The sequence below is a fragment of the Podarcis liolepis genome (genome assembly GCF_965112155.1).
Source record: "Podarcis liolepis genome assembly, chromosome: 1".
Lineage (NCBI taxonomy): Eukaryota > Metazoa > Chordata > Lepidosauria > Squamata > Lacertidae > Podarcis > Podarcis liolepis.
The window spans coordinates 57,586,389-57,602,759 of NC_139554.1; the positions used below are offsets into that span (position 1 = coordinate 57,586,389).

The 16,371-nt window shown below is 42.7% G+C and overlaps 1 protein-coding gene across 1 annotated transcript in view; it reads left to right on the forward strand.

Annotated features, from left to right (window-relative positions):
- ABTB2 (ankyrin repeat and BTB domain containing 2) overlaps positions 1–16,371 on the forward strand; it is a 150,035-nt gene that overhangs the window by 94,372 nt on the left and 39,292 nt on the right. Inside the window, exons 2-3 of the mRNA XM_083463236.1 lie at positions 3,155–3,301; positions 7,616–7,829. Of these exons, the coding sequence (XP_083319362.1) occupies positions 3,155–3,301; positions 7,616–7,829 (361 nt within the window). The remainder of the gene's footprint in view (positions 1–3,154; positions 3,302–7,615; positions 7,830–16,371) is intronic.

A 16,371-nucleotide genomic window follows, 5' to 3' on the forward strand; every position in this document is an offset into this window, starting at 1 on the left:
TGTTTTTTAAGAAAGGGCTTACTGGAACTCCACCCTGTCGCGCCAGCTTTTTAACGGTACTGGCAGAGCCCATAAGCAGGTTTCCTGTACTGAGTGAGGTAGAATAAACATACCTTATTCCCAACTGCTATTTCAAAGACTTTGACAAATGCCAGAAACTAATTATTTTTGCTCAGTTCAGTCTTGATCACCACATTGCAGAGATGCTATGAGTACAGTTTCACTACAGATTCTCGCATATATGAATTGGCAACTTAAAGGGCCACCATTTATGGCCAGAATCTTCAAAACCTCAGGAGATGTGAGAGAACCAGAACATCACTTATCTGAGAGATAACCACCACAATCCAACAACATTTAAGCTTTAAGTGCATTTAATTCTGTGCTGGAGTTTGGCCAGCAAAATCCTCTCTGCAGCATGGATTTGGTACAGCTTCTGAATCAGTTTCTGGTTGGCAATAATTTTCTTCTGGTAATGTGTTAAGACTAGAATTTCTAACTGGTTTCTTTTGAAAAGAAGCCATAAACCATAAGCCCCCATTTATCCAAACAAATGAAAGTGGTACACTTAAACAGCATTGGCATATCAGAGGATCATGTAAACACATTGATTGGCATTAGTCTTTTTGCTGTTTTTTAGATCCTGGGAACTTCAACAGTAGAATATCTCTGTTTTCTCATAGTAGCAGCCACAGAAGAAGTGTCTATCTGCTAGCCTTTCCCCAATCCAAGAAAAGATGTATCTGAAATCTCTCTTTCAAGCTGATACTATGTTGATGATATGAATGACAGACCCAGTTACTAAGCCATTAAGTTCACCACATCATTCATCAAACCCTTCACTTTGAAAAACAAGGACTATGTGGTTTGACTTGATAATGATAGTTTAAATCATTATAAAAATATTTATTTCCTATAGTTGTTTTTTAAAAAAAAGACATCAAAATTTCCTGGGACAAAGAAGTAAGTGTAGCTTTATTTGTTTATTTCTAAGTGATCATTTTGTTTTATGAGCACATTCCTTAGTTTCTCCTTCCACCTTCTATGGCATTGTGTGCTTCTGAATTAATCATCTGGAAATCAGCCCATTTTCACCTTGCCACAGTTGTGAGATCAGTATGTGCACTAGGGGGAAAACATTGGGGTATTATTATAGGGAAAGGGAAATCAGTTTGATTTCTTCTTGTGGTGGGGGCGAAGATGGGTAGTTTTCCCTGTGTTTTCCAACAAAATATATATTGTTGGCATGTGCTGCTTCTGTTTATTCTCTGCTTTCCAAATATGCAAATGACTTAGTCCGCTGGCTGGGCTTTCCCATTAGCTCACAATGATGTACAGTGCAGAGACACAGCAGATTGCATTATTTCCTTCTCCTCAGAATACCCAGGAAGTCCTTGCTGATGTCATTGTTGGCTTTCCTACTCACCAGCATGTGAAAAGAAGGCATGTGAGATCAGCGAGGGAAACAAATGCTACAGCCAAAAGTCGAAGGGCAGGAACATCATGATGAATAAACCAAGTATCCTAATATGTCTTTCTTTTGACAATTGTGTTGCTTCAAATTAGCACAACACTCATTTGGCCAGATACGATTGCAGTTGTAGAATGATCTCATCAGCACAAACAAGATTTGCTGATAGCAAATGTTATCAGTGCCTACCAGATAACATGCCAAAAGGACACCTGAATTGCCATCTCTAGAAGATATAGCAGCATAGCTTTGTATGTCATGACTGGAGTATGTTTCCAGAGAGCATGCGTAGATGCTCAGATCTGTAACAGAAACACTATCCAACCTTCTCTCAAACACATCTTTTCTCTATCCATTGTGGATGGAGGTCCACAAAGTCCATAATCAGACAATATGGAACCAATGGCTCTCCTGCACATGAGGGGAGAAAAATAGAGAGTACACACACATTACTTCTTCTGCCCCACCCCTGATGTTACCATCCTTCCATGTGAGGGCAACCTATCTAATCCACCATCCTTTTCCTAACTAGAGATGAGCCAGAGACCTTTGAAAAGCACACAAAGGGATGAGGGCAGCAACATTGCCTGTTTGTGCCTAACATCTGGTATTCAGAAGTCCACTGAACTCACTTCGTAGTCTGCACTCAGTTCCTATTATCTTGACCAAAGCTGGAAGTGCTTAAAACAATCTGCCCTGCTACAATTGTGTAATAGCAGTTTATGTACAGATCACTTGTTTTGCCCAATGCAGCATTACAGTCTTTTGAAAACTGAATGAAGGGGCTTCTATTTCTCATTGATCCTGACCATTGTTTCTTTCTGGCACATACAGGCAGCAGCCCGAGCGATAGTTTCTTAGAGCCCTTTTATTCTGCCTTTACCATTCTAGTGTCAACCTAACAGAACTAATTGGCTCAACCTTCACTGATAATGACCTCATTTTCATTGCATTGTCTAATGCTAGAACTAATGCTAGAACTCATACATCCAGTGTAGTGGTGTAAGTGTTAATGCTAAGTTGACATATGGTCTCATCCACCGCCAGAATCATTGGGATAGAAGTGACCAGACAGTCTTCTATTTCAGCCTTTGTCTTGTGGAAAGATTCTGCAAACATCCTTGTACAAAACAGCTTATATATGTCATACCACATTTTGACACAAATCATATGGAGCAAATTGTAGTCCAGATGTTCAGGCAAATGCTGACCATGAAACCAAACCCAGGGTTGGATCCTACTAAGTTCTGCAAGGGACGTTTGTGGGCACAAGTCTACTTTGCACAACATTCTTATCTCTACTTGTAACAGCCTGACTGCTAAACAAGTGATTTAGATAGGTGGGAACCCATTCTTTGTTATTTAAGAGACTTCAGAGGTCTCCAATCCAGGTACAGTTGCTAATTCTACCACTCTTAGGCATGTTGAGAGGCCCTACAAGATAGCAGAAGATGTGACTGACCACTTTGATTGGGTCGTGCTCTGGAAGTTCACCGGGAATGAAGATGGGTTGGATCAATCTTATTTACTTCTCATAAGTCAGCACTGTGGCTTGCCGCAGAGGAAGCGGTACAAAGATGGAGCAGCACACACTTTTGACCATTCTTCCTCTTTCTTCTGTGTTGTTTTATTTATCCTGGTGCTTTCTAACAGGCATGTTTTCTCTTCTCTGTCTCTTTCTAGGTGTACTTTCTCTGCCTGCGTACTTCAGTCCTTACAACGATGGATCCATGTGCAGCAATGGAAGAGCTGATGCTTACGCCCAACTAGAACTTAGAACTTTAGAACAGTCTCTCCTGGCAACTTGTGTTGGAAGCATCTCCGAACTGAGTGAGTTCCACCCACATATGATGGCTTGTTTTCAAAAATATGGGACCCTTCCATAGTGAACACAGAGGAAATCTTGGTGTTGGCTTTGCTATTCTTTTGCTTGGGCCCATGTTGTTCAAGGTATTAGCGTTTTGGGATATTACTCAGGAAAATTCAGATTCCCTCACTTGGTATTTTAAATATAATTTCCTACAGTGCTCAATCTTTATTTGTTTAATTGTTGTCAGTGTACATTATGCTTTAGAAATAAAAGCCTGAGAGCCCCCTTTCTCAGCAGGTTTGCAATCTTAGACACAGGAAGGAAACAGAGGAAGAAGAGGAAAGTGATGGAGGCAGAGATTATTGCAGTTACACATACCCTCAGGATCCCTTCCAACTCTATGATTCTATGAATGTACTGTAGATAACCTATTCACTGCAAGTCTATAACATTGTCATCATTAATTTGCATGCCACATTTCCATAATCAAAAAGTTAAATTTAAGTAACCATGAACAACAAGCCAAGGTGCATCACATTACTGTAATGAAATTCAGCAGTCCCCTGATCTAACAATAAAAATGCAATAATGTGATCTCCACGACTAAAATTTGACTCCGCTAAAACACCTAAATAACCCTTCACCTTGGTGGTCTCGAGTCTAGGCATCATGAAAGTCTTGAAAGACTTTCAACAGAAAATTTGTCTCTGGCACCTACAACTGTAACAGCTTTGGCTAGCTTTAGGTGGTGCATGATGGGCACAGCTCTGATCTCACAAAGAAGGAAATGGCCAAGGGTCCTGGGAGGAATGAATAGCAGGCTGCCTGCCCACCCTGCATCTTCCACCTGAGGCAACTACCTTACTCTGCAGGAAACTTTCAGGTGGTGGAAGGTGTGGAAGTGGAGGAGCAAGGGTGATGACTAGAAATGTGTCAGTATATAAGAGCAGAAATATAAAGGAGGCATGGCTGTGGAAGGTTTTGAAGGCAAAGGGGAGAAACTTTGAGGTGAGAAAGGTGACAGTGTGGTCAGGAAGCCATTTCCTTGCCTAGAAGAAGAAGAAGCGTTTGTATTTGATATCCTGCTTTATCACTACCCAAAGGAGTCTCAAAGCGTGCTAACATTCTCCTTTCCCTTCCTCCCCCACAACAAACATTCTGTGAGGTGAGTGAAGCTGAGACTTCAAAGAAGTGTGACTAGCCCAAGGTCACCCAGCAGCTGCATGTGGAGGAGGGGGATGCAAAGCCGGTTCACCAGATTATTAGTCCACCGCTCCTAACCACTACACCACACTGGCTCTCTCTCCAGCCTAGAGCTGGAGGCATTAAAAACTTTTCACCTCCGACCATTTTCCCCCCAACTGTGCAATAGTAGTTTATGTCTGCACCACTTGCTTTGGCTTTTGCAGCATTGCCCCTGTTGTAGTAAACATGGGGCTGTATACCTCTGGCAGAATTGGGCATCTCAAATTATCTATCTCTCAGCTACATACACTATGTGAGTTATAGATTGCTCACCCAGAATGCCTGATAAAACCCACTTTATATTTTTTTGACTACATTTATACCCCGCCTTTCCTCCATGGCGTATGTGGTTCTCCCTCTCTTCATTTCCTCTTCACAACTCTACAGCTAGGCCTGAGGGGTTGTGACCGGAACAAGGCCACTCAGTGAGATTCATGGCTGCATGGGCATTTGAACCCTGGCCTCCCAAGTCCTAGTCCAACACTCTAACCACTGCATCTTACTGGCTTCTTTTCTGAAGCTACCTGGAATTGCACAAAGAGGAGAGCTGTTAAGCACCTGGTGGGCTGTAGCATTTGGCTGGCATGTGACAACCAGCCTAAAAGCTGTGAGTTTGATAATGCTTCCAGTTACAGATAGGTAGCCGTGTTGGTCTGCCATAGTCAAAATAAAAAAATTCTTTCCTGTAGCACCTTAAAGACCAACTAAGTTAGTTCTTGGTATAAGCTTTCGTGTGCATGCACACTTCTTCAGATACACATAATAATCTGGAAATACTACACAATTAGCACGAGTAATAGATACTAATTGTGTAGTATTTCCAGATTATTATGTGTATCTGAAGAAGTGTGCATGCACACGAAAGCTTATACCAAGAACTAACTTAGTTGGTCTTTAAGGTGCTACAGGAAAGAATTTTTTTATTTTGATAATGCTGTGAGTCAGGCGATTATTTGACCTTCGGCTTGGGAATGCACAAATGCCAAAGGGCCAGTCCTCCAGTTGAGCAGCCAATTTTGCCTTCTAGTTTTTGGGTTTGTTTTTTTTTTAAAAAAGTTTCCTCTAACTTCAATGTTTTCTATTCTTTTTTTAAGTAGAGGAAAATCATGAAAACCTTTTTTCATGCTAGGTTTGGAAAGTCTGTTTATATTTTGATTAATGCAAACTACGTTTTGGAGCCTGTGCTGCTGAACAATGACCCTTTAAGTTGTGCTTTGCTGGCTTATTTCTTCCTGGAAAAACATTCTTCTTGGCATTCCTCCCCTCGTCCACCACCATGCAAACGCTGCTGTCAGAAGCCAGCGCATACCTTATGGGTCTCACCATTTATTTCACAACCTGCCTTAATTTGAGTTTTCATCCCCCCCCCTTCTAAAAAAAAAAAAAGTTTTACATACCTCTGTATATTCTGTGACACAAGAGAGCACTTGTAGCAGAAGTCCATGATTGAATGCAGCTTCCTTTCCCTACTCTCTATTCGGCTGGCTCAGTGATTGTATTTAATGAATGGATCTCCTTATACATTTCCTTAGTAGCTTTCTTTTTTAAAAAATGTGGTCAGAAGTTGCCAGTACAGCAAGGAGGGAATACTGGGTAAGGGATATGTGTATTATTCTGCACTGAAAATTTGAATTCCAGATGTACCTCTTGTATAAATTTGCAGCATTGCAGATTAGACCAACAGAAAATTCATAGGATGTTAATGTGGCTACAATTTTTCAGTTCTATTCAATATCCAGCCTCAGGATTCGAGAATATTCAGCCTAATTGTGTGGGGTTTTTTACTCAGAAGTAAGTTCCACTGTTTTCAATTGGATTTACTTATGAGTAAATGTGCATAGGAATGCAGCCCTGCAGCCCAAGTCTTTTTGCATCTACTTAGAAGCACCATTGATGCCAATGCAGATTATTCTCTAATAAAGAACAAGCCTCAGAAACGCCTTAAGCATCCTAGTGTTTATGACTGCGACCTGGTTTCCTCTCTTCATTGGTTGGAAAGACACCCTTAGGTGTCTTTTCGGGAATCAACTTGACTCGTCGCAATTTTCTACCCTTTACCAGCATTGTAATCATAAAAGAACAACGGAAGACTCTTTCCTGCTGTAGCTTCCTGAGAAATAAGAGGATTCCCAAAGAAAAATAGGAATTTGTAGTTTACCTGTGTACATATAAAATGTAGTATTGCCCTTATAAGCCTTTGACCCATCAAGCTGAATGGGAGGCTGCCAGGTGCTTAGCAATCCTCTCCTTTTTGCAGTCATACACAGGCAGCAACAAACAAACAGGAGGGTTTTTTGGGCCCCTGATGGGCCACCGTACCTGGCAGGCCAGCTGCGTTTTGCTTGCTGTTTCACAGTGTGCAGGCCTACTTGAAATAAAGTAGCTGTTGACAACCATAGACTTAAGAAAAGTTCTGCTGGATCCAGCCAAAGGCTTATCTTGTCCAGCATCCTGTTCTCACAGTGGCTCACTAAATGCCTGTGGAAAGGCCACAAGCAGGACTTGAGTGCAGCAGCACTTTTCCCAGATTGTGATTCCAGCAACTGGTATTCAGAGTGGAACATAGGCCTCATGGCTAGTAGCCTTTGATAGACTACTTCTATAAGGTCATAGAAGTCATAGAATCATAGAGTTGGAAGGTACCCAGAGGGGTCATCTAGTCCAGTCTCCTGCAATGCAGGAATCCCACCCACAACCATCCCTGGGTGGGCTTGAACCACCACCCTTCTGGTTAACAGCAAGACACACTGACCCAATGTGCCACCAAAGTGTCATACTTCAGTTGACAACTTCTAAGGTCTCATATAGAAGATGCACACTGGCGAGGTGGGGGTGGTCTTGTAAATTGGAAGATTTAGTAGTGTCCCAGTGCTTGACAGTCAAATGCAGCTTTCATAATTCTAGCAGAAAGCTCCAGTTAGCTTAATTTATAGCCTCAACAATTTTATGAGGATGAACAGAAAACAGTAAATGGCTCCCTCTCGATTGTATTTGCAGTGACTGTGGCTGAAAGGCACTCTCTGGAACTGGTGAATATATCATTTCAGTAAATGATACTATTTTTCTTTCTTCCTCTGCTCCTTTCCCAGGTGATTTAGTGTCACGAGCAATGCACCATATGCAGTGTTTGAACACGCTCCGCCCTGGCATGAGTCCTGTACGACAAAACAGGCAGCAGCAGCAACCCATCTCCTGGTCCCCTGATGCCCTCCACACCCTTTATTATTTTTTACGCTGCCCTCAGATGGAGTCTATGGAAAACCCCAACCTGGATCCACCAAGGATGGCCTTGAATAATGAACGGTAGGTCGTGGTTAACAGAGCCTCATTGGGGGCACACAACCTTTTAAGCCATATTGATAGTTCTGCTAAATTTCATGTATCAGTGATTCCTGTAAGATGGCCTGTGCCTTTTTTTCACTTTCGCAGCTAATTGGAACTGGAACTGGAAAGTGAGTAGTTACCTTGGTCAGTGATTTGTGCAGCTAAGGCATACCTTGTAAAATTATTCTCAATACGTTTATCAAAGCAGCCATTCCCAGATGTCCAGAATTGGCCTGGACAATACAGAAATTGCCTTTTCCAGTGTCCAGAACATATTTCTCTCTGGGCATGGATCCCATGGTGGTTGCTCAGTTTCTGCCTTGCAACCATAATATCTAGTTGAAATTGTTATTTGCTTATCTGTTTGAAATATTTGTGCCCTGGCTTTTGCACTGAAAAGTCTTCAAGACATCTTACAGTCCAAGAAAAAAACAATATCCGATCCAGTCCACACACGTCAAAACAGCAAAACCCACACCAGACAATAGTAGATTCAGCAGCAAACTAGAAAGGTAACAAATAACAAAGATCATGTGATCACTTGCCAAGAGCTCAAGGGAATTAGATGTTTTTAATTTGACACCTAAATGGTAGGAGGTTGGAAACCAAACAAGAGTATGACTCTACCTTCAGTTCTTGTTTTATCCCTACTATTTTAATCCTGCTTGGCACCCAGCTTCCTTTTCCTCAGCTCTGTGAGAAAGGCCATAATGCAGTGGTTCCCAATTAGCTGAGGAAGCATGTCTTTTAAATGTATGGTGTGGATCTGTCCCCACAGCTAGACAGTGTAGTCAGTACTGGGCTAGGTGGTCTAACTCAGTATAAGACAGCTTCCTGTGTTCCCCTCTCTGCTCATCCCTCCATCTGACATCACAGCATAATTTTTTAAGCACTCTAGTTTTGCTTGAAATGGGCTGGCTCAGAATTCTGCAGAGCAGAGGGGATGAGTCTTAGCTTCCTTTTCCAACCGCTGACCTCAGATACCCACTGCTCTGAGGAGCCAAGGGAGGCAGCACTTCCCCCGTGACATCATCACTCATCTCACTTCCCTTGGCCCTCATAGCAACACACTTTGGCCTTGTAAGAGGCCCCTGGTGATGGAGTTGGGGCCTGGGGAAGGAATCAATATATTTGAGCAAATCTTGTGAACTGTAGAGCCTGACTTTCTATATGGAGGCATTTTGGAAGGTGTTGTGCAATTAAAACACCACAGCTACATGTCCTGGTTATTCAGAAGAAACTGTGTGTTTAAGTAAGATACATTCTAAGGGAAAGAAACTGCCAATGATGAAGGAACCCTCTCCCCATGGGCTTTCAAACAGAAGACCACAGTTGTTGTTGTTTTATGTTGCTGTGGCTAGAAGAAAAGATGGAAGTGGTTTTTAAAAAAAAAAAAAATTCCCAGGAGGTCACAGGAAATGTAACACAAAAGGCAAATGTGGTAGGTTCACTGCCCTTGACAATACCACAAAGGAAGAGTTACTCTCTTAAGAGCATCTCCAACCTTCTTCTTCTTTTTGTAAATGTAATGGTCGCGAAGGTTAAAAAGAGATCTGAAGAGCACTTCTGGGGCTTGAATTGCTATCCCTAGTGTAGAGGTCAGCCATCGTTTTGCAAGAGGGCTTTGTGGGACAGAAAATATGAGGATGTTTTCTCATATTCTCTTCTTGACATGTCATTATTCCTATGACAGCTCAGCGTGATGCCATCATGCTGACCACATCTCATTTTCCCTGTTGCATACAGAGAAGGGCTCTGATTAGAGGGGGATGCACATTCATATATAAGCATTTTTTATTTTTTTTGTCCTCCCCGCAAACTCCTCTTCTCATGGGCTTCGTGCCAGAGAGGAAAAACACCAGGATTCCTTTCCAGGCTGCGGCTCTAGTTTATTTCTTAAATCAATGTTATATATACTGCAGAAGCCTCTATTATTACTGACTGAATCCATGTACAAGAATTGCACAGTAATGTTTAAACGATATGCACTTGTAGGCTTTGACTCAACAGAGCAAGTGCACTTCAACTGTAGCTTCAATCCCATTAATCAGCTGTTTGGCAGGGAAGAGGAGAGTTTGCATCTGTGTGGGAGGGGGTGACTGAGTGCAGCCTCCCATTTAGCTCCAAACAGCTGATCAGTGGGATTCCGTTTTTTTAAAAAAATAGGGATATGCATACACAAGCCTTGGCTGCCTGGTTCAGACTGGGGAACTGTGTGTGCCAGATCCATTTTTCATCTAGCAAGGGATATGCCTGAGGAAGCCAGGTTCCATGCAGTTTAGTTTTTAATCAAAACAGGTTGAACAAATGACAGGCTTTAATGTAACCTGGAAGTGAACAAAGATCCCAAAATATCTGGCAGCCAGCTATACCACAGTCAACAAAAATCCAATGAGCCTTTGAAAATATTCCAAAGTATATTTTGTGTGTTTTACCACAATGACCCTCAATGCCTGTCATTTAATGTGGCCAGTGGGGTGAATACTGCAGAGGATACTTTCCTGCACCGAAGTCCATTCTTTCCTTTCCAGCAAGAGGGAAAAGTAAACGGAGGTTGCCTGTGAGTGTGCCAGGCGCACAGCGCGATGCATAAAGGCACTGATTCACTTACGTTGTCTTGGCAAGGCTGTAGAGTCAACCCTCGCCTCTCCCCACTTTTAGCTGTCTGTTGTAAATCAGCTGCAAACGCTGCACTGCTGCATTGTGTAGCATTGCTGTTGTTGTTGTTTTCTGGAACGTGCTTTCGATGTGCATTGTAGACCCAGGAACAATCTTAGTCACATATAAGGGGTGATTACCAGCTATGCTGTGGCTTTTTAGTTGCCATCCAAAACCTACTGGTGCTAAACAGTCATTCTAAATAGGAAGAAATATAAAGGGAATTATTGGCAAAGGCCCATTTTTTGCAAAAAGTAAACTTCCTTTTCATCTGGAAGAAACTATTGGGCGGAAGAATTCCTTACTTATTAGTCTGTTGATTGCTTACCTTTCTCTTGCTCCCCTTTGTTCACCCCTTTTTGGTTTTCCATCTGTACTTTTGAGAACGCCGTTGTCTACTGAATCGTGGGCATAAAAAATTGAGTCTGCTTAGCACTTGTTAGAATTGGGCCTTCAAATCTCTGCATGAATAAAAATAGTATTTAATGTTTGTTTATGGCTTTTGGGAATTCAAAGTGTTTCATGTGCCCTATCTAGTTATAATCCTTACAACAACTTTGGAAAGTAATCGGTATTACTATTTCCCCATATTGTAGATGGGTAATGGCAGCTGAGAGAAAGTGGCTTGTGACAGCGGCAGGATTCCAACTAGGGCCTTCTGTTTGGTAGGTCAGTCTTTTAGCCACTACAGTGCGCCAACTCTCATTACCTTGACATAACTCACAGAACATTCTCCTTAGCAATGCTTTGAAGATAACCCTTAGACTGGGAAGACACTCTGGGGTGGGGAGAGGCTAAATCTCTTCTCCCAGTGGCAGGGGCTGAGGTGGGGAATTGCACCAAGGTCAGTATATGCAAGTCAGAACTTGTGCATGTGGGAAGGGTTAAACACCTCCTACCTGCTAGTTCTTCCCTGCTCAGAACAAGGTCCTGCGTTACCCCTGCAAACATGGGTTGGAAACATACATCAGCCAATACGACATGTAGTTCCACCTTTAATGACCAGGTGGTGTCTTCACTGCTATGAGTTTGTTTGACAAATGTGTTATTTCTCTGAAAACCTAGTGGAATCTATGCTAGCAGCCCGTGTGGTTTTATTAATTTATTTTCCAGTCCACCCCCCCCCCTTGCAACCACCCTGTGAGCTAATTTAGCTCCTAGCCCCAGGCCACTCACTGAAGACAAATGTGAAACCCAATTTCCCAAGCCTGGTACTAGCTGTGGCACCATTCTGCCTCTGCTTTCTAAGTCAACTAATGCTACGCCATTTGCTGGAAGATTGTTATGAATTTGGGGCCATTTAAAGGGGTAACGACTACAACACCAACAGAACTCTGACTTTCTGGCGTTAGAAACTGCGCTTACATGGAAAGGTGTTTTGCAATATTCAGAATGCTACACCTGTGTCCTAGAATGTGAGTACAAGCCTCTTTTCACATTGCAACAAATCCCCTGTTGCCTGATGGGGACCAGTGCCTTGCAGATGTCACTATCGGCAAACACATCTTGACAGGACGCATATGCTTCTGCTCCAGCACTTTTTGGGTTTCTCAGAGAGATCCTGAAAATTGATGAGATATGTGGAAAGCAAGCAGAGGTGTGGCGACGACGCACCTGAACATCTGCTCTGTTTCCTTTCCATCACTAAGGTTAGCATCATTTGGTTATACGTTAAATGGACCTGAGTACATTGTGAAAATATCAGAGAGAAGGATGCATTGACCCTTCAGTCCATTCACACTGCCCTGTTTCCCAACTCACCACAATGTACAAAATGCTCAAAATTTGCTAAGAGTGTAGCATTTTGTTCTGACTTGCGGCAAGGGAACAAAACAATCAATCTGCAAGCTTGGAGGTGGTCCAACTTGGTACCCCCATTAGGTTCTTTTGATGAAAGCCAGTAAGCATTTTATTTCAGAGGTGAGGGGGAGTATGCCGTCCAGCTAGAAATAAAAATTCAGAAGTTGCCAACTTGGTGGAAACGGAATGTAGGCTGGAAAAACTGTGAGCGCTGCAAAAAGAGGGAGGAGGCTTTAATGAATGCAGGGAGGCCAGCTAGCTTGAACAAGAGAGACCTTGTTCTGGTTTTGGTACACTAGGGGCCCTCAAAATGTGTCAGGTTTTGTTGCAACAAGGGTGTTTGTGAGATGGATGCAAAGCAATACAGTATCAGTTGTCCACTGTGCACTTCAATGGAGATTGGTGGTGCTGATGTTATGTACCAGATTATTATTTTTTAATGATGTGCAAATTTCTTGTTTCAAAGAGATGCCTCCTCTTACACTTATTACTTCCACAGGGCTAAAATCCGAAAGCATTGTAAGATCTAATAAGAAAAATGTAAAGCGTTGTTGTTGTCACCTGATGCCTGCAACTTGGTTGTCAACATCAGACTAGGATATTGCTGGAAATTTGCTAGGATCAGCACCCCGCCTCCCCGGAAATGAAAGTAAGGGAAATCCCTACAGCTGCCACTGCCACTATGGACCCCACTTCCCTGGACTTGAAAAAGCCTGTAGAAGGGTTGTGCATGGATTCTCACAGAAGCATAGTACCTGTGATATCTGTTGCGTTACAGAACTGTGGCTTTTTAATGAAATTAACTCCACGTCTCGTTAAATGGTGGGAAAGAACTGTATGCCAGGTACTGCCCTAAATTTCATCATGTGAAATTAAAATACAAGACTCCAATGCAGTCTCTCATCCAGGCACTGACCAGACCAAGGCCTGTTTTTCTTCAGCAAGGTGGTGGGTGGCCTCTAATGTCTTCAGGCCATTCCCTGGTCTGGCTTTGGTAAGATTTCACAGCACCTGATTTTAGCAGATGTGCAATAAAATGGACACCTTCCCAGACAGCAGCTCATATAGTGGATTGTCTAATTTTAAGAAGACCACCTGGCTACCTTTAGAAGACTCCCATAAGAGGCAGTGATGACCACCAACTTGGATGACGTTAAAAGAGGATTAGATGGATTTGTGGAGGATAAGGTTATCAGTAGCTGCTAACCCTGATGGTTATGTTCTGACTCTGCTGTTGGGGGCAATATGCTTCTGAATACCAATTGTTGGAAAGCACAGGAAAGGAGAGAGCTGTTGTGATGAGGGCCTGCTTGTGAGCTTCCCATGGGCATCTGGTTGGCCACTGTGAGCACAGGATGCTCGGTGAGATGGGTCTGATTCAGCAGGATCTTCTTACATTCTTATGACAAACTAGAACATCCTTCTTCCTGTGCCTTCTGCCTTTGGAATATTTCTTACAATAATTTCTGCAAGATTGTTGTTCCTTATATGAGACTGGGGACGCGGGTGGCGCTGTGGGTTAAACCACAGAGCCTAGGACTTGCCGATCAGAAGGTCGGTGGTTCAAATCCCTGTGACAGGGTGAGCTCCTGTTGCTCGGTCCCTTCTCCTGCCAACCTAGCAGTTCAAAAGCACATCGAAGTGCAAGGTAAATGGCGTTTCCGTGCACTGCTCTGGTTCTCCAGAAGTGGCTTAATCATGCTGGCCACATGACCCGGAAGCTGTACGCCGGTTCCCTCGGCCAGTAAAGCGAGTTGAGCACCGCAACCCCAGAGTCGGTCAAGACTGGACCTAATGGTCAGGGGTCCCTTTACCTTTATATGAGACTGAGAAACAACGCTTTTGAGGCCTGGGGTGGGTGACAGGACAGAATTCTGCCATGTTAATATAGTGGCCTTATTTTAGGATGAATGTTTTTTAAAAAAAATAAATATGGTAGATTCCTGTAACCCATATTTTGTGATGATAAAAACTCATTCTGTTTGCTTTCTCCCCCATGACATGATAGTCCTGTGTAAGCAGCACTCCCATTTAGGTCATCTGTCTTATGTGAGAAGTCAAGTTGTATTGTTCATAATCAACCCCCTAGGATTGCAGAAGGGTCCTCCTATGTCTCCTAAGACTTTATATAATATGAGCAAAACTGATGAAACAAGAACTCCATTGACTTTACATAACATCATGGACTTAGCTGACCGTTTTTACTTGCAGAGCACAAGAGACTTTCCTGAAACTTAACATCATGAGATTCTTATGTGACTCAGTGAATCTAATTTTTTTTAACAGTATGTTCCTTAAACTTGTGCCTCTAGTAAACAAAAGTGTGATTCTCTGGACAGATAGATTGTAGCCAAAACCAAATGTTTACAATAGTAGACAATTTAGAGATGGTTGAATATTTAAGGCAGGCAACCCTACTACTAGACTTTACCCTAAGCCTTATGTTCATCAGCTATAGTCAAGAAAGAAGTTACCATAGTAGAAACTACTCAGCATCTACATGTCTGCCTTAGATGTCTGTGCTGGGTATCAGCCTGCAGAAGATGCCATAATTACTTATATTTTGCAGATACAGCGATCCACATGCCCTGTCCAAGGCATTTACTTCCCAGACTCCAAGTCTCAGATCAGACTATTTGTGGTTTGTGACTATTTTGCATTTTCCTGTAAAACAGATCACATCGGATAATGCACAAAATATGAAATGTTTCATCTGAGTTTCTAAAACGACATCAGAAGAGATCACATTTCATTTTTGAAAACCCCAGAGAATTAACCAGTAATACTCCTTCTCTACACAGATGAGGGAAAGTGAGTCCAAAGGGGCTGTGGGACCATGCTTTTAAGTACACTGCTGTCATCTTCCTGGCTGTTCACAAATTCACTAGTACTTTCTGCAGCAGGGAGCCGTTTCTACTTATTTGGCCTGGTTTGTATGCTGGTGCACAGAGAGAAAATCTCAGCTGCCTTATTCCTCTCCTGCTGCTTCCAGTTCTACCCAGAGCTAAGCCATAGTTTGGCTTAGTGTTATGTCTGAAACCAGGCTTGTGGTTTGTCTTGCTCTAAGCCAAACCATGGATTAGCCCTTAGCAGCGCGACAACAGCAAGAGTCGGGGAGGAGCAACTAGCCATGAGTTTCTCACTGTGCAGCCATCATGCTTGCTCATTCATGCCAAGCCCTAGTTTGGCTTACTGTTACGTTCAAACAAGGCCATAGAGGCTCCCCACTTAACTCTAAATCCTATGTGGCAACTCTTGCCTCTATGACCTCAGAGACATCCGATCATCTGCCCAACATAATCTAAGCACTTATGTAGTTTAAAAATTGGGACTCATTAGAAAACAGTCTCTGTCCTTGACCATCCCTGCTATGCTTGTCCAAAACTGTGTCCTTGCTAGCTTTCCTAGGTTTCAGGGATATTCTTGGCTAGTTTTATGGGAATGAGGTAGGGTTATATTTTTGAAAACAGTAGTGAATGCTTCTAGCCACGAAGACATTTAGGCCTTTCTTCAGGCATCAGGTTCATGACTAAATAGATGTTTACAGGTTTGCAAATAGCTTTACCTGCCCTCACTAGCCACTGCTTATAAAACATAGCCTCTTAAAGCTTTATTTACTGCATTAGCAGATGCGTGCAGTGTCTTTTTGGATTTCTCTCCAGAATAAGCCTCAAAAAGGCAGGCGGAAAATCAAGCTATTTTGCTTGCTTAGTCTGACCAAGAGCACAGTTTGTTATGCTGTGCTGTACTTTTCAAAACTGCAAGCTTCTGTCTTCCTTCTGCAGTTCCCTTGATCACAGCAGGATGTGAAGCTGCCACACTAACAGAAATGACTGGAATTGCATCTGTGGAGTCCCAGTTCATACAATACAGGTCTTCACACAATGCCCATACTAAAGTAATCAAGTGAGAGTGCCAGGACATGTGACAAGCAGCCCTTTTGCATAAGAGGCAGCATGCATCCCATGTGGCATTAGGTGCTATAGTGCTTCACTGCTCTTTCACTTGCTGGAAACATGGCAGGTGTCGCCAGTGGGGCTATGCCACTTGCACAAATCAGTTT